The sequence below is a fragment of the Schistocerca gregaria genome, chromosome 4 (genome assembly GCF_023897955.1).
Source record: "Schistocerca gregaria isolate iqSchGreg1 chromosome 4, iqSchGreg1.2, whole genome shotgun sequence".
NCBI lineage: Eukaryota > Metazoa > Arthropoda > Insecta > Orthoptera > Acrididae > Schistocerca > Schistocerca gregaria.
In genome coordinates this window covers 756,533,132-756,551,620 of record NC_064923.1, presented here as the reverse complement: position 1 = coordinate 756,551,620, position 18,489 = coordinate 756,533,132, and the positions used below count along the sequence as shown (strand labels likewise).

Genomic DNA, 18,489 nt, shown 5'->3' with positions numbered 1-18,489 from the left:
ACTATCGACAGGGACTCCGATTGTTGTGTGCTGATGGAAGCCGAGTTGGTGACACTTTGCTCTCAGCTTCAGGCTGTGATGGTTCGGTTACACAGCAAGAGGTTGCAGTGGATGGGCACCAGTGTAGTGGGCTGGCCGTGTGGATCCAACAGACGTGTCCTCATCTGTGGCCGACCCAGTTACTGCTCGCACTGAGGCTGACCCCTCACCTGTGGTCCAGTGGGAGGTCGCCCTGGGGCGAAGCAGGTGGCGAAGACTTCCCAGGTGGTCTCACGTACGGCCTCCCCGTTTTGTCTGACAAACAAGTTCCAGGTGCTGTCTGTGGCTGACACTGTCTCAGAGCCAGCTGCAGTCGCCTGTCATGTTTCAGAGGAAACCACACAGCTTGAAAGGTCTGGGCAGTCACAGAGGGTGGGATTATTGGTAGTTGGGAGCTCCAACGTTAGGCACGTTATGGGCCCCTTAGGGACTTGGCTGACAAGAAGGGAAAGAAAACCAATGTTTACTACGTGTCTAGTCGTATGTAAAGTACACAAGCGGCAAGACGCACTCAGTACCCTCGCTGCTCAGTGCTGACGATACTGTTCCCGACGACTGTGCCGCTAAAGCGGAGTTATTGAACCCAGTTTTCCGAAATTCCTTCGCCAGGGAAGACGAATGGAATATTCTAGAATTTGAAACACGAACAGCTGCTAGCATGAGTTTCTTAGAAGTAGATACCTTAGGGGTTGTGAAGGAACTCAAATCACTTGATACGGGCAAGTCTTCAGGTCCAAATTGTATACCGATTAGGTTCCTTTCAGATTACGCTGATACAATAGCTCCCTACTTAGCAATCATATACAACCACTCGCTCACCAGTAGATCTGTACCTACAGATTGGAAAATTGTGCAGGTCGCACCAGTGTTTAAGAAGGGTAGTAGGAGTAATCCATCGAACTACAGACCTATATTATTGACGTCGGTTTGCAGCAGGGTTTTGGAGCATATACTGTATTCAAACATTATGAATGACCTCGAACGGAACGATCTATTGATACGTAATCAGCATGGTTTCAGAAAACATCGTTCTTGTGCAACGCAGCTAGCTCTTTATTCGCACGAAGTAATGGCCGCTATCGACATGGGATCTCAAGTTGATTGCGTATTTCTAGATTTCCGGAAAGCTCTTGACACCGATCCTCACAAGCGACTTCTAATAAAGCTGCGGGCCTATGGGGTATCGTCTCAGTTGTGCGACTGGATTCGTGATTTCCTGTCAGGAAGGTCGCAGTTCATAGTAATAGACAGAAATTCATCGAGTAAAACTGAAGTGATCCCTTGGGAAGCGTCCTGGGATCTCTACTATTCCTGATCTATATAAATGACCTGGGTGACAATTTGAGCAGTTCTCTTAGGTTGTTCGCAGATGATGCTGTAATTTACCGTCTAGTAAGGTCATCCGAAGACCAGTATCAGTTGCAAAGCGATTTAGAAAAGATTGCTGTATGGTGTGGCAGGTGGCAGCTGACGCTATATAACGAAAAGTGTGAGGTGATCCACTTGAGTTCCAAAAGAAATCCGTTGGAATTCGATTACTCGATAAACAGTACAATTCTCAAGGCTGTCAAGTACACTAAGTACCTGGGTGTTAAAATTACGAACAACTTCAGTTGGAAAGGCCACGTAGATAATATTGTGGGGAAGGCAAGCCAAAGGTTGCGATTCATTGGCAGGACACTTAGAAGATGCAACAAGTCCACTAAAGAGACAGCTTACACTACACTCGTTCGTCCTCTGTTAGAATATTGCTGGGCGGTGTGGGATCCTTACCAGGTGGGATTGACGGAGGACATCGAAAGGGTGCAAAAAAGGGCAGCTCGTTTTGTATTATCACGTAATAGGGGAGAGAGTGTGGCAGATATGATACGCGAGTTGGGATGGAAGTCATTAAAGCAAAGACGTTTTTCGTTGCTACGAGACCTATTTACGAAATTTCAGTCAGCAACTTTCTCCTCCGAATGCGAAAATATTTTGTTGACACCGACCTACATAAGGAGAAACGATCACCGCAATAAAATAAGGGAAATCAGAGCTCGTACGCAAAGATACAGGAGTTCGCTCTTTCCGCGCGCTATACGAGATCGGAATAATAGAGAATTTTGAAGGTGGTTCGACGAACACTCTGCCAGGCACTTAAATGTGATTTGGAGAGTATCTATGTAGATTTAGATGTAGATGTAGATGTAGACGAATTTCAATTAAGTATGTTGATAGTACTTCTGAAAGAGTAGTCTGGGTTATTTTGGATGGCTTTTTTATTTGCTTAAAGAACGGCCTCATTAAAACTCAAATTCCACACACATCAGCTTTTGATTTGCAACTATTTTTTGTATTTTTTATGGAATCTCTCATTAGAGTCCTCTAAAACCGTTATATTAGTTGGTAGTCATTAGGCCGCCCAGTTAACAAAATAATTCCCTATCAGTCGTCTTTCATTTCGAAGATAAGAATATGTTTGACATTGAAATGATTTTAGACTCACATTGTTCCACAGATCAACTCTTCTCCAAAGAATATGTTTGACATTGAAATGATTTTAGACTCACATTGTTCCACAGATCAACTCTTCTCCAATTTAGTTTTTAACATTGTGGTCAGGACTGCCAATTTTAGATGAAGTCCTGAAGTCTTGTATATTTGCATTTATTCTTCTTTCTTCTGCCTTAATGCTTCTGTTGAAGTTGAAGTGTTCTGTAGATGCATGTTTGTGGAAGGATTAGCTGACAGTATATTTTAGCCCTTGCAGGAGATCTTTTAGTTCTTGACTGATGAAACGCATTAACATTGAAGGAAGTCATAATATGAGCTTTCTGTATTTGTGGCTTTATGGAACGGAGAAAGATGTAGTTTTCTCTGCTTCAAACAAGCCGTTGTTTTGTGTGATACTGGTGGAAATGGTTTCACTGGACCCATAACATGTTACTTTTTAACTTGTTACTTTGTATTCCTTCCATCAAAAATTGTTAAGGTTTGAAGCTAAAGAAATGGATTAATTTTCACACGAATTATTGCAGAACGTAAAAACCACAATACATTAAAAAAAGCGTCCGTAGCGAGAGGCGCAGCAACGACGTGAAAGACGATTTCCTATTGGAGGGGCGTGTATTATAATTCACAATTTGCAACAATATAAAGCATAAGCGTCTCGAAGTCACGTCGCCGTCTCGTATCAGTGCAACAAACCCAATTACTTTTGCAGAAAATTGTAGCTGAACAACTTGAGCTATTCCGAAAGTTGCCACTGAAAATAAATGATGTACCAACAGTTTATATGTCGCAACAATATTTCTGCCGATAGTGTCAACATCATGAGAAAATTTTTCATTATGCGGAGTTGCTTGTTGAGCCGCGGTCCTTCAGTAATGAGTTGCGACGAAGCGTTCCATGAAATAGTATGTCACATAGTTATAACCTGTTAGTTTCAAGCATAAGAGCTCATTTACACAAAATTTTAGTGACAGTTGTATGGCTAATCTTCCAACAAAAATGCTTGAATGTACTTTAGGTACACAAGGATAATGTTGAAAGACCGAAGATGTGTGACTGAATTTCTCTACTAAAGTACCACAAAAATTTTCAGTTGATGGCTTCAGAACTCTCTACTTTGACGACAAAAAAACTATCAACACGGAAAAAAAGAAGACAGGGTGCTTGCTACGTGCATGTATGGAGAGCCGAAACTGAGGGATAGCCCTAGAACAAGCGCAGTACGGTACTCAACCAAAATCAATGTCTTTTGCGCAATTTGAAAGAAAGGTCCATGGACCATATTTATTCTAAAAATCTACGGACATCATTTACTTGAATGCATTAGAAAACTAACTTTGGCATAGTTGCGTGGGGACATTATAGGTACATTTTCCAGCATGACAGCAGTGTGGCTAAGTATCCCTAAAATTTGTCATAGAGAGAGAGAGAGAGAGAGAGAGAGAGAGAGAGGTGGCAGATGACAAGCAAACAAAATATCTACACGAAAAAATATGAACTTCATGGAGGCATCGTATCAATACCGTGTAACACTCCTTGTAGCCTTGATTAAGCGCTCAGTTCTGTAAAGAAGGAAGACCACGAGTTTCTTGAACAGCTGAAACCACTTAGCAGGTGATTAGATGTCACAGATTAGCCAGACAGTGGGGATGTTGATTGCTTGCTTTCATCCGCTGTTCCAAACAGTCACAGACATTTACTATGCGACTAAAATCGGGCGATTTATCGGGCTTCCCAACGTGCGCTAGGGTGCCTAAGTTTCCTTAAACGAAGAATGTATGTGTGCAGCCCAGTGAATACAGCTGTTGTCATCTTGGTAGAAGGAAGTGTCCACGGTAAACTCATGATGAAGATGTAGAAGAAAGGTCTCGGCTGAGTCATCGAGAATGTTGAAATGGCTCGTGTTAACGGTATCAAAGCGTCACAGAACCTCTTCTAGGGCGAAATAAATCTTCATGACACTTCCGGTTAAACACCTTATTGGGCTGTCGGTGCATTTGAGATCTTATATAATTTGAAAATGGACAACTTCGCGACTATTTGGATTACACCACAGGCCTCCAGTCACCTAGAGTCCGTTTTCTATGTTGTTTGACACACCGAAGATGTGGCACTTCATATTCTGCTGCGAGCAGTGACCTTTGGCGTGGTACCCGACTCCATTTCGCAGTGTTCGGTCGGAAACTGGTTTACATGGACCTGTAGTAGTTCGTGGCAGATTTGAAACAGACTGGAACTGATAAGGCACGACGCTCGTCTAAGGCCCCCGCTACTTAGGTTCTTCATACAGCCACTGACCTTGCACAGTGTTATGTGGTTCTGAGAGCGACTCCAATCGTTGCAGACGCGCTGTACAGTCCGTGTCGATGCACCAGCGAATCGAGCAACTTCATTTACGGCATGGTCCTAGGTGGGTCTAAACGTGGTAGCTCTTTTCTTCGATTCTGTCACGTCTTCATGTCGATTTATCTAATGTGCTGACTCTACACACCAAATGTTTGACGGGACTTACGTAAGCGGTGGAGAGTCACATGACCACCTGGTTCCAGGTCTTCACCACTTGCATGGATCCAAAACGACCAGTGTGCTCTTTTAAGGGGTGAACAATATTTTATCCATTGAGCTCATTAATGCAGCACCTAACCTCGATTACCAGATATTTCCTGTGGGGATTTATCTTTGTGCCACACCTGCTCCTCTAATTGAAATTCATATGATATTAAATATTTGGCGTAAATAAGATTCTTTCATAGATGTAAATTTTATGATGAAGGTAACATGTTGATATATATCAGGGTGATTTTCTCCTACCTGTACAAACTCTAGAGATTGATCGATGAGGGGGTACAGAACAAAAGAGGTCTAATATACTTATGTTCAGAAATGCATGGCTTCCATGTTAGAGACCATTTATTCAGTCATACTTTGTTAATGAGACTACTGTCTAATATACACTGTACTGTGCAGCCACAGTTACAGTATGCATGGTTTCCTCCCAAATAGTGCTACTGTTCCTCATTCATCATGTCCTACCACCCTATCCTGCCATAGTAATTGGTAATGTTGTGCTGATTCACTTCTGTTGCTGAGTCACCTTGTAGCAGATGTAATAACAGCGATGTACAAAATGGTTCAATATTCGAATCGAGAGCTTACCAACATGGTGTTTACTTACGGAAAGGCACACGGCAACATGGTGGAAGGAGACAACCATGTCAATACCAGTCAGTTGACCTGCCAGTACAAGTAAAGCTAGATGACCATGTGGGACATTCTCCATGACAATACTACCATAACCACATACAGCATGTGCAAGGCTTACTGACAACAGACTTTCCACATCGGGAGCAGCTTTTCCACTGTTTTTTCACCAGGAAGCCACGATTCCAGGATCTGTGTCATCCATCCTATTTTCACAGATGAGGCCACCTTTATGAGCAGTGGTATCTTCGACATTCATAACAGTCATCTGTGGGATAGTGTGCAGAACCCTCATGGTATGGTGACAGTTAATCATCATCATCGGTGCAGCTGGAATGTGTGGTCTGGGGTAATTGACGACCATATTTTGGGATCAGTCTTCCTTCCACACCTCCTAACATGCCATAACTATTGGCATTTCTTGCAGGTGACTTTGCCGCTCCTGCTGGAGGAAATGCCACTGATAACTCTAAGGGATTGTGTGGGTGCTATGTGATAGTGCTCCAGCACGCTTCGCCATTAACATCCAGGTGCATCTCAATCGTCTCGTCTCTGGATAATGGATAGGGCGAGGGAGTCCAGTTGCATGTCCTGGTCATTCATTGGATTTCAACCCGTATTATTTATGATTATGGGGTCTCTCAAAAGTATCGTGTATGCAGAATCCCTTTCAGATGTGGAGACACTGGAGCAGCGTATTCATGCTGCCTTTGACACTGCTCGGGTGCAGCCTGGCCGATGTGAACGTGTGCATTGAGGGGCATGGAAATCAGTTTCAACACATACTGTAACTGTGGGTGCATGGTGCAGCGTGTATTAGACCACAGTCTCTGCAACAAAACATGATTGTATAAATGGTCTGCAGCATGGAAACCATACATCTGCAGACATAATTTCATTAGACCTTTTTCATTCCATATCCTCTCATCGATCTATCTCTAGAGTGTGTATACGGCGGAAAAAATTACCATAAATTTACGATAATCACTTTGTAACGTATTTTTAATGAAAAAGAATGTACGCTTTCTCTTGTATTTCTGTGTGCTACGGGATGATACCCCTGCAGGGAGGTGTAGTTTTAGCTATAACGATTGAGAGAAATCACTGACTGACAGGCACTGCTGGTAACTGCCAGTAGGTGTGGCAGAGCTGCGAGTTGCGGCTGCAGCGCAGCACGCCGGAGCGCATGGGCACGCTGGCGAGCCACGTGGGGCGCCACGTGCGCCGGCTGACGCTGCACGTGACGCAGAACTGCGGCCCGAGGCACGCGTGCACGACGGCTGCGCGCGGCAGCGGCCGCAGCTGGTGGTGCGCGCAGCGGCAGTCGCGCTGCGCGGCGCAGTGCCTGGGCGCGCTGCGGGGCGGCGGCGTGTGCCGGTTGCAGCTGCTGCGCGTCTGGGGGCTGCGCAGGTTCGCCGAGTGGCGCGACGGCCGCGCCACGGGCCGCATCATCTGCGCCCTCGCTCGCTTCCTCCAGTAGGTGGCGCGCGCAGCAGCTGTCGCCTCGAAAAAATAAAAGGCGCTGCAGTCCAGGGACACACTAACGTACCTGTGCTACAAGAACACATCGTGCTGTTAGACGAGCCACAACAAAATCGAGCAACTCCCTAGTAAAGTGAAGGTGTGCTGCACGTCTTGTATTGGCTCATCCAGTGGCGAGCTGTAGCACTGTGGCGCAGGAATTCCAGTGTGTGCCTGCACGATATATACAGGGTGACAATTAATGAACTATATGAAAAATAAACATAAATTAGTTACAAACTACGACGTGCACACACTTTATTCAACATGTAAACGTCACTACAGATATTCTGAATTAGGTTATGGCATGTTCAATGCGCCTGCCTTTATTGGCGATGATGTGGCGCAGACGAATACCGAAATTCTGCACGACCCGCTCAAGTGTCGAACATCGATGTTGTCGATGACGTCCTGAATGTCTATTTTAAGCTTAGTAACGGTTTTCGGGTTATTGTTGTACTCCTTGTCTTTAATGCAGCCCCATAAAATGGAGTCACATGTATTCCGACCCGGAGAATATGGCGGCCAATCGAGGCCGGTGCCAGTGGCCTCTGGGTACCCCCACAGCCTCAATGCGGTTCCCGAAGTGCGGCTTCGGGACATCAGCCACTCTTCTGCTTCGATGAAGTCGAGCTCCCTCTTGCGTGGACCACATCTTGTCGAAATGAGTGTCACTTTCGATGATGGGGACGAAATCATCTTCCAAAACCTTCATGTACCATTCGGTACACACCGTGCCATCATGGGATATCGCACCGATTATTCCGTGACTGGATATTCTACGCCACACAGTCACCCATTGAAGGCGAAGAGACTTCTTGATCGTAAAATGCATATTTTCAGTGCCCCAAATGCGCCAATTTTGCTTATTGACGAGTCCATTCAAAAGAAAGCGGGCTTCGTCACTAAACCAAACCACACAGCACTTACTACTTCCCATTCTGCCCCTGCGGCCAGCTGTGCAGTTTGAACGTCCTAACGCAAACCATTCAGAAGTTATGACGATTTTATTTCATATAGCTCAATAATTGTCACTCTGTATATACCAGCCAAAAAGCAAAACAAAAAAAATCTCAATTTCAGTTTTTGTGGCTGATGTGTAAGAGTTTGTAACATCCCTCATACAAACTTTATATTCTGTTGCATTAAATGTCACATTACGTATATAATTCACTATCTCAACTTATTCAGAAAAACTAGACAACAATACTGTTTTTGATATAGAGTACACTGGCACTTTCATCACTATTGTTATTTCTTTCCTTTCTCAGACGTTATATCTGGTTAAAAATGGAAAGTGACGTGGACCTTGATCAAGTGTGACTTCCTTTTAACTGTATGGTATATGTTACATTGTATTTAGGAACTTTCGGGTAATTGAATATGTATCAATAATTACAGATTTCTGTAGTTGTATATATATGTTTGGATGCAGCTGTATTGCGTTGATGTACTGGTGGATATTGTGTGGTATGACTCCTGTAGTTGATAGTATAATTGGTATAATGTCAACTTTATCCTGATGCAACATGTCCTTGACTTCCTCAGCCAGGTGGATGTATTTTTCAATTTTTTCTCATGTTTTCTTCTGTATATTTGTTGTATTGGGTATGGATATTTCGATTAGTTGTGTTAATTTCTTCTTTTTATTGGTGAGTATGATGTCATGTTTGTTATGTGGTGTTGTTTTATCTGTTATAATGGTTCTGTTTCAGTATAATTTGTATTAATCATTCTCCACTACATTTTGTGGAGTATAATTCTATGTGGGAACGTGTTGTTTTATTAGTTTATGTTGTTTGGCAAGTTGTTGATGTATTATTTTTGCTACATTGTCATGTCTTCTGGGGTATTCTGTATTTACTAGTATTGTACATCCACTTGTGATGTTATCTACTGTTTCTATTTGTTGTTTGCAAAGTCTGAATTTATCTGTTGTGGTTTTGGGATCTTTAATAATATGCTTGCTGTAATATCTGGTGTTTATTGTTTGATCCTGTATTGCAATCATGAATCCTTCCATCTAACTGTATGTATTGCCTTTTCTTAGCCATGTGTTGGATGCATCTTGATCGATGTGTGGCTGTGTTAGATGATATAGGTGCTTGCCACTTTTCTTTTTCCAATCTACTTTCTTTGTATCTGTTGATGTTTTGTGATCTAAAGGGTTGTAGAGGTGGTTATGAAATTGCAGTGATGTAGCTGATGTGTTTATATGAGAGACTGCTTTGTGTATTTTGCTAGTTTCTGCTCGTTCTATAAAGAATTTTGTTAAATTGTCTACCTGTCCATAATGTAGGTTTTTTATGTCGATAAATCCCCTTCCTCCTTCCTTTCTGCTTAATGTGAATCTTTCTCTTGCTGAATGTATGTGATGTATTCTATATTTGTGCCATTGTGATTGTGTAAGTCTATTGAGTGCTTCTAGGTGTGTGTTACTCCATTTCACTACTCCAAATGAGTAGGTCAATATTGGTATAGCTTTTGTCCTGAATTCTTGCTGTCAATTCTGTTTTCAGTATTTTTGTTAGTCTTTGTCTATATTTTTCTTTTAGTTCTTCTTTAATGCTTGTATTAGCTATTCCTATTTTTGGTCTGTATCCTAGATATTTATAGGCATCTGTTTTTTCCATCGCTTCTATGCAGTCACTGTGGTTATTCAATATGTAATCTTCTTGTTTAGTGTGTTTTCCCTTCACTATGCTATTTTTCTTTCATTTGTCTATTCCAGAAGCCATATTTATATCATTGCTGAATACTTCTGTTATCTTTAGTAATTGGTTGAGTTGTTGATTTGTTGCTGCCAGTAGTTTTAGATCATCCATGTATAGCAAATGTTTGATTTTGTGTTGGTATGTTCCAGTAATGTTGTATCCATAATTTGTATTATTTAGCATGTTCAATAGTGGGTTCAGAGCAAGGCAGAACCAGAAAGGACTTAATGAGTCTCCTTGATATATTCCACGCTTAATCTGTATTGGCTGTGATGTGATATTATTTGAATTTGTTTGGATATTAAGTGTGGTTTTCCAATTTTTCATCACTATGTTTAGGAGTTTTATCAGTTTGGGATCTACTTTGTATATTTCCAATATTTGTAGTAACCATGAGTGGGGTACACTATCAAAAGCTTTTTGGTAATCAATGTATGCGTAATGTAGCGACCTTTGTTTAGTTTTAGCTTGATATGTCACCTCTGCAACTAGTATCAGTCACTCTTTACATCCTCGTGCTCCTTTGCACAAGCCTTTTTGTTCTTCATTTATAATTTTGTTCTGTATTGTATGTGTCATTAATTTCTGTGTAATGACTGAAGTTAATATTTTGTATATTGTTGGTAGGCATGTCATGGGGCGATATTCAGCTGGGTTTGCTGTGTCTGCTTGATGTTTAGGTTTGAGATAAGTTAATCCATGTGTAAGTGTATCAGGGATTGTGTATGGGTCTGCAATGTAACTGTTAAATAATTTAGTTAGATGTAAATGTGTCGAGGTGAACTACTTTAGCCAGAAATTTGTTATTTTATATTTTCCAGGGGCCCTCCAATTGTGAGTAGAATTAATTGCTTGGGTGACTTCATGTTGCAAAATTATCACTTCAGGTATTTGTGGTATTATCTTGTATGTGTCTATTTCTGCTTGTATCCACCATGCATGCCTGCTATATTGTACCTGGTTTGACCATATGTTGCTCCAGAAGTGTTCCATGTCTATTATGTTTGGTGGATTGTCTATTTTAATGTGTGTTATCTATTGTCTGGTAAAATTTCTTTTGGTTTGTGTTGAATGTCTGGTTTTGTCTCCATCTATTTTCAATTTTTTTGTACCTTCTCAGTCGTTTGGCCAATGCTTGTAATTTCTGCTTCTTTTCATCTAATTGCTCTATTGCTTCTTGTTGTGAGATTTTACCTAACCTTTTTCGTTTTTAGTCTGATATTTCATTTCTTATAAATTGTGTTAGCTGTCTGAAGTCTTTTCTCAGTTTTTCTATTCTGATCTGTAGCCTGTGTTGCCATGCTGGTTTTGTGGGTTTCTTCTGTGTGTTGGTTGGTTCTGATCTCTGCCTAGTGTGTATATTTAGTGTAGTGAGTGCTCCTATATAAACCAGTAGTTGTAACTCTTGCATAGTTGTATTTTCATTTATTTTGTTATGTATGATTGTGTTGATAGTTGTTATTGTTGTTTCGACTTGTGGGTTATTTGGTGGTCTATTCAAGAATGTCTGTATTTGTGTCTTTGTATTCTAAATATGTCAGCTGAAATTTTTCTTCTATATTTAACATTTGTGTCACTTTGTGTTCTATTTGTACTTGTTGTGGTGGCTGTCTTAAGATTTCGTTTTCCTCTGTATAATTGTTGCATGGTGTTCTTTGTTTGCTCTGGGATGTTTGAGTCCATTCCTGTATTTTCTTCTACTTCTGATTGCACATTATTTTGTTCCAGTATTTGTTGTACTTGTTGTTTGATGTTTTCTAATTCTGACTGGGGTTTCCTGTTATTTTTGATTATTACATGGATCTGATCAGCTAGCCGTTGTTCTGTTAAAAATTTTAGTTCTGGGTATCTGGTAATAAATGTTGTGTATATATGTGATCTGTATCCAGTTGTGTTGGTTCCTAAGTTTGTTGCTTGGTAATAACAGAACATGAGGTGTCAGTTAACTTCGTCTGACCATCTCATCCTCTGTCTTTGTTTTCCTTCTAGAGTGGTTGCAGGAAGCATATCTTGCAAAACACCTCTATTTGGATTTAAATCATTTTCCATGTGGCCAGCAGTGTCGTTACCATTGTGGACGAGCATAGGGGTCAAGCGTCATCCCCGACCATGACAGCACTTGCCCGAGGCTCCATTAGTTCTGTCCTGAACCAACTAATCACATTAAAAGGGGGGTTAGCCCTATTAGTGGTTTTATTTATTTTATTTATTATTATTATTATTATTATTATTATTATTATTATTATTATTATTATTATTACTATTAATTCTTTTGGTTCTTTAAACAGCATGTAGAATCACTAGCTAGCTTTGGACTTCTTGTTCTTCTCACCTCCTCAAAACCTCTCTATCCTCTTATTTTCTGTTCGTCGACACTCTCATGTCCGTGTGTTTCTTGATTTCAGGCTTCTTTCTCTTAGTTACATTGTGCTGTACGTCTAAAAGCTTTTAAATGTCTTTTATGTGCAATGAAACAAAATTGTTCCGTCAGTGTGTACAATTATCTGGAACAGTTACCCCTCAAGACGCATTCCAACTCTTTAAGAAGCAAATATAGTGAATGTGGTTGCAAGGGGAGTGCGTTGTTTGATTCCCATGCTCATCAGACAAACATTGTACATTTCCAGATATATGTGTTACGTTTCCTTTCAGCCTGTCCTAGTATCCACTGAAAGCACGATAGGTTTTTAAGTCATCAGTCTTCTCACTGGTTTGATGCAGACCATCACGAATTCCTCTCCTGTGCCAACCTCTTCATCTCAGAGTAGCACTTGCAACCTACGTCCTCAAATTATATTCTGGACGTATCCCAATCTCTGTCTTCCTCTACAGTTTTTGCCCTTTACAGCTGCAGCATGGAAGTTATTCCCTGATGCCTTGACAGATGGCCTACCATACTGTCCCTTCTCCTTGTCAGTATTTTAGATCCCGATTCTGCGCAGAACCTTCTCATTCCTTATCTTATCAGTCCACCTATTTTTCACATTCATCTGTAGTACCATATCTCAAATGCTTCGTCTCTTTTCTGTTCCGGTTTCCCCATAGTCCATGTTTCAGTACCACACAATGCCGTACTCCAAACGTGCATTCTCAGAAATTTTTTCCTCAAACTAAGGCCTGTGTTTGATACTAGTAAACTTCTCTTGAACAGGAACGCCCTTTTTGCCAGTGCAAGTCTACTGCTCCCTCCGTCATTGGTTGTTTTGCTGCCTAGGTACCAGAATTCCTTAACTTCATCTGCTTCGTGGCCATCAGTCCTGATGATATGTTTCTCGCTGTTCTCATTTCTGCGACTTTTCATTATTTTCGTCATTCTTCGATTTACTCTCAGTCCATATTCTGTGATCATTCCGTTCAGCAGATCATGTAATTCTTCTTGACTTTCAATCTGGATAGCAACGTCTTCAGCGAATCGTGTCATTGATATCCTTTCGCCTTCAATTTTAATTCTACTCCAGAACCTTTTTTTTCCATCATTGGTTCTTCGATGTACAGATTGAACGGTAGGAGCGAAAGACTGCATCCATGTCTTACACCCTTTTAATCCGAGCACTTCGTTCTTGGTCGTTCACTCTTGTTATTCCCTCTTGGCTCTTGTACATATTGTATATTACTTGTCTCTCCCTAGAGCGTATACCTACTTTTCTCAGAATTTCGAGTATCTTGTACTGTTTTACGTTGTCAACAAATCCGATGAACGTGTCTTGTTTTTTCTTTAATCTTGCTTCCATTATCAACCGAAAAGTCAGAATTGTCTCTCTGGTACCTTTACCTTTCCTAATGGCAAACTGATCGTCATCTAACACTTCCTCAATTTTCTTCTCCATTCTTCCGTATATTATTCTTGTCAGTAACGTGGATGCATGAGCTGCTAAGCTGATTGTGCGATAAGTCTTGGACCTGTCTGCTCCTGCAGTCTTCGGAACTGAGTGGATGATATTTTTCCGAAAGCTCGATGATATGTCGCCAGACTCACACATTCTACACACCAACTGGAATAGTCGTATTGTTGCCACTTCCCCCCAATGATTTTAGAAATTCTGATGGAGTGTTGTCTATCCCTTCTGCCTTATTTGATGTTAAGTCCTCCAAAGCTCACTTAAATTCTGATTATAATGCTGGATCCCCTGTCTCTTCTACATCGGCTGCTGTTTCTTCTTCTATCACATCAGACTTAACTTCCCCCTGATACAGGTCTTCAATGTACTTTTCCACCTATCCACTCTCTCCTCTGCATTTAGCAATGGAATTCCCGTTACGCTCTTAGTGTTACCATCCTTGCCTTTAATTTCACCGAACATTGTTTTGATTTTCCTATATGCTAAGTCAATCCTTCGGACACTCATTTCTTTTTCGGTTTCTTCACATTTTTCATGCAGCCATTTCGTCTTCGCTTCCCTGCACTTCCTACTTATTTAATTCCTCAGCGACTTGTGTTTCTATATTCCTGAATTTCCCTGAGCATTTTTGTACTCCGTTCTTTCATCGATCAACTGAAGTTTTTCTTCTATTACCCATGGTTTTCTTGCAGTTACCTTCTTTGTACCTATGTTTTTCTTACCAGCTCCTGTGATTGCCCTTTTTAGAAATATCCATGTCTCTTCAACTGTACTGAATATTGAGCTATTTCTTATTTCTGTATCTATAGCTTTAGAGATCTTCAAGGTTATCTCATCATTTTTATTGCTTCTTTATCCCACTTCTTGCATATTGATTTTAATCTCTTAAACTTCAGCCTATTTTTCATCATTACTAAACTGTGATCTGAGTCTATATCTGCTCTCGAGTACGTCTTACTATCTAGTATTTGATTTCAGAATATGTCTGACAATGCTGGAATCTAACAGACATCTTCCTGTATCACCTGGCCTTTTCCAAGTATACCTCCTCCTCTTGTGATTCTTAAACAGAGTATTCGCTATTGCTGGTTGAAATTTATTGCAGAACTCGATTATTCTTTCTCCTCTTTCATTCCTTGTCACAAGACCATATTCTCCTGTAACCTCTTCTTTCTACACCTTCCCCTACACCTACATTCCAGTCCCCCATAAATATTAGATTTTCATCTCCCTTTACATACTGTATTCCCCTTTCATTAGGGACCGATGACCAAAGCAGTCTGGTCCCTTTAATCCCCCAAACCAACCAACCCCTTTCGTTATCCTCATATCCTCATACACTTTCTCTATATCTTCATCTCCAGCTTCATACGTCGGCATGTTTACCTGAACTATCGTTGTCGATGTTGGTTTGCTGTCGCTTCTGATAAGAACAACGCTATCACTGAACTGTTTACAGTAACACACACTCTGCTCTACCATCATATGCATAACGAATCTTACTCCCGTTATTCCATTGTCTGCTGTTGTTGATACTAACTACAATCATCTGACCAGAAATCCTTGTCTTCTTTCCATTTCACTTCACTGGCTTCTTCTATATCTAGATTGAGGCTTTGCCTTTCCCTTTTCAGATTTTCTAGCTACCCTACAACATTCAGGCTTTTGACATTCCGTGCCCATACTCGGAGAACATTAACCTTTCGTTGCTTATTGAATCTTTTTCTCATGCTCGCCTCCCCATTTGTAGTCCCCTCCCGGAGGTCCCAGAGATCCAGACTCATTTACCAATGAAGAGATCATCATGACACTTTTTCAATTACAGGCACATGGCATGTGGACACACGTTATGTGTTTGAAATGCAATGGTTTCGATTGCCTTGTGCATCTTCATGCCGTTGATCAATGCTGGTTCTTCCGCCTTTAGGGGAAATTTATTACCCCAAGTACAAGAGAGTGCCCTGAACCTCTATCCCTCTTTGACAAGGCCGTTGGTAGAATGAGGACGACTTCGTATGCCAGAAGCCTACCATCGCTAATGCTGATTATTAATCAAAATTTAAGCAGTGGCGGGTTCCAAACCGGGGACTGATGACGTTTTGATTACTAATCAGAGACGCTACTCCTAGACCACAATACAATAACCCAAACTGTAACAGAAGTACCATTGCGCTTGGCAGTAAGCTGAAGACAATACATTTTATAGATTCTCTCCATGTTCTCCACACACAAAGGAGTCTTGAACAGTGTAAGAGCAGCCACAGTAAACAAATAGGATTTGCTGTCAACCGGGTGTACATTTTATTCTTATACTAAGAAATATTTTACCTTTTTCCTGAGTCAACTGAGTCCAATAATACTTCGATCAATTTTATATTTACAGCACATTAAAATTTATTCATGGTTTTTCACACTGAGTATCACTGGGGTTAATATGACTCCAATCTAAGTTTCATTTTGTTTCTCGAGCGTAACATTTATGAAAACAGAATGATGAGTGTTACGCTCAACAGCTGTAATATGTTTTATATTAGTCCATTAAAATACTGCCAATATAGCCATATTGAGCAATCAGTGAAGGAAACAAAGGAAAAATTCGGAGTAGGTATTAAAATCCATCGAGAAGAAATAAAAACTTTGAGGTTCACCGATGACATTGTAATTCTGTCAGAGACAGCAAAGGACTTGGAAGAGCAGTTGAACGGAATGGCTAGTGTCTTGAAAGGAGGATATAAGATGAACATCAACAAAAGTGAAACGAGGATAATGGAATATAGTCGAATTTATTCGGGTGATGCTGAGGGAATTAGATTAGGAAATGAGACACATGAAGTAGTAAAGGAGTTTTGCTATTTGGGGAGCAAAATAACTGATGACAGTCGAAGTAGAGAGGATATAAAATGTAGACTGGCAATGACGAGAAAAGAGTTTCTGAAGAAGAGAAATTTGTTAACATCGAGTACAGATTTAAGTGTCAGGAAGTCTTTTTTGAAAGTATTTGTATGGAGTGTAGCCATGTATGGAAGTGAAACATGGACGATAAATAGTTTGGACAAGAAGAGAATAGAAGCTTTCGAAATGTGGTGCTACAGAAGAATGCTGAAGATTAGATGGGTAGATCACATAACTAATGAGAAGGTATTGAACAGAATTGGGGAGAAGAGGAGTTTGTAGCACAACTTGACCAGAAGAATGGATCGTTTGGTAGTACATGTTCTGAGGCATCAAGGGATCATCAATTTAGTATTGGAGGGCAGCGTGGAGGGTAAAAATCGTAGAGGGAGACCAAGAGATGAATACACTAAGCAGATTCAGACTCAGGGAAACAAAAATAATGTTATTAGCAGCACGATTAATGAATATAAACATTTATTTTTCTTATCCTTCATGTCTATGCTGTTTAAGGAACAAACAATTACACGAATGAGAGAAGCATAAAAATTCACTCTCGGAAAAAATTTCAGCACAAAAAAATAATTAATGTAGAGTAATGAATATTCTAGAATACACATGTCAAGGTGACACATGTAAGTGCTAATATTGCAAAATCATACGTTAGTGTAGGTGAGAGAGAATTCACTGAAAATGTGAAATGGTAGTATATTTAATAACCAACACGCGGCCATCACAGGCCCCGAGGCAGAACCATCTTTCATCAGGAAACACAATGGACCTCCACCCTTCCCTAAAGTGAGCTCTCGCTTGACACCACTGAAGTTGCAAGTGGCTGTAATTTGCGCTACAGGCAGTATGTATTGGATCGCTGCTTGATACAACCGAATTGTAACAGTTTGTTGTGTCACTTTGGTGCAGCAGATGTAGTATGATGTGCCGAACACGATGCTCTTCCCCCTCGGTACTGTCACGTGGCCATCCGTGGCCCGGTCTTCTTGCGACTGTACAGTCTTGCCGGCCGGAGTAGCCGAGCGGTTCTAGGCGCTTCAGTCCGGAACCCCGTGAATCCTGCCTCGGGCATTGATGTGTGTGATGTCCATGGGTTAGTTAGGTTTAAGTAGTTCTAAGTTCTAGGGGACTGATGACCTCAGAAGTCAAGTCCGATAGTGCTGAGAGCTATTCATTTATTATTATTATTATTATTATTATTATTATTATTATTATTATTTGTACAGTGGTGTGACCACCGCTGCCAGCAGTTTTGTACAGTGGCTACATTCATACAAAGTCTTTCTGCAATATCGCAGAAGGAATATCCAGCTTCTCATAGACCTGTTACACGATGTCGTTCAAACTTAGTGCAGGGGTGTAGCCAGGATTTTACCAAGTGGGGGATCGGATTTGTTAAAGAGGACCTTAAGAACTCTCATGGATTCCATTTGTTCTAAAAACACATTTATTTAATTTTTAATTTTATGAACATAATTTGTTTTCTGGAGGCCTTCATACTAATAGGTTCAAAATGGTTCAAATTGCTCTGAGCACTATGGGACTTAGCATCTGAGGTCATCAGTCCCCTAGAACTTAGAACTACTTAAACCTAACTAACCTAAGGACATCATACACATCCATGCCCGAGGCAGGATTCGAACCTACGAGCGTAGTGGTCGCACGGTTCCCGACTGAACCGCCTAGAACCGCTCGGCCACTGCGGCCAGGCTACTAATAGAATTTGGTCTATAAATTTAAGGAAGAAAAGCTTTTCCTTAAAAAGTATAACACACACTATG

General features: G+C 40.9%; 1 protein-coding gene across 1 annotated transcript in view; it reads left to right on the top strand.

Moving 5' to 3' along the window:
- Positions 1-18,489, top strand: part of LOC126267903 (uncharacterized) — a 171,494-nt gene that overhangs the window by 118,337 nt on the left and 34,668 nt on the right. The window contains exon 3 of the mRNA XM_049973213.1: positions 6,869-7,206. Coding sequence (XP_049829170.1) covers positions 6,869-7,206 — 338 coding nt within the window. The remainder of the gene's footprint in view (positions 1-6,868; positions 7,207-18,489) is intronic.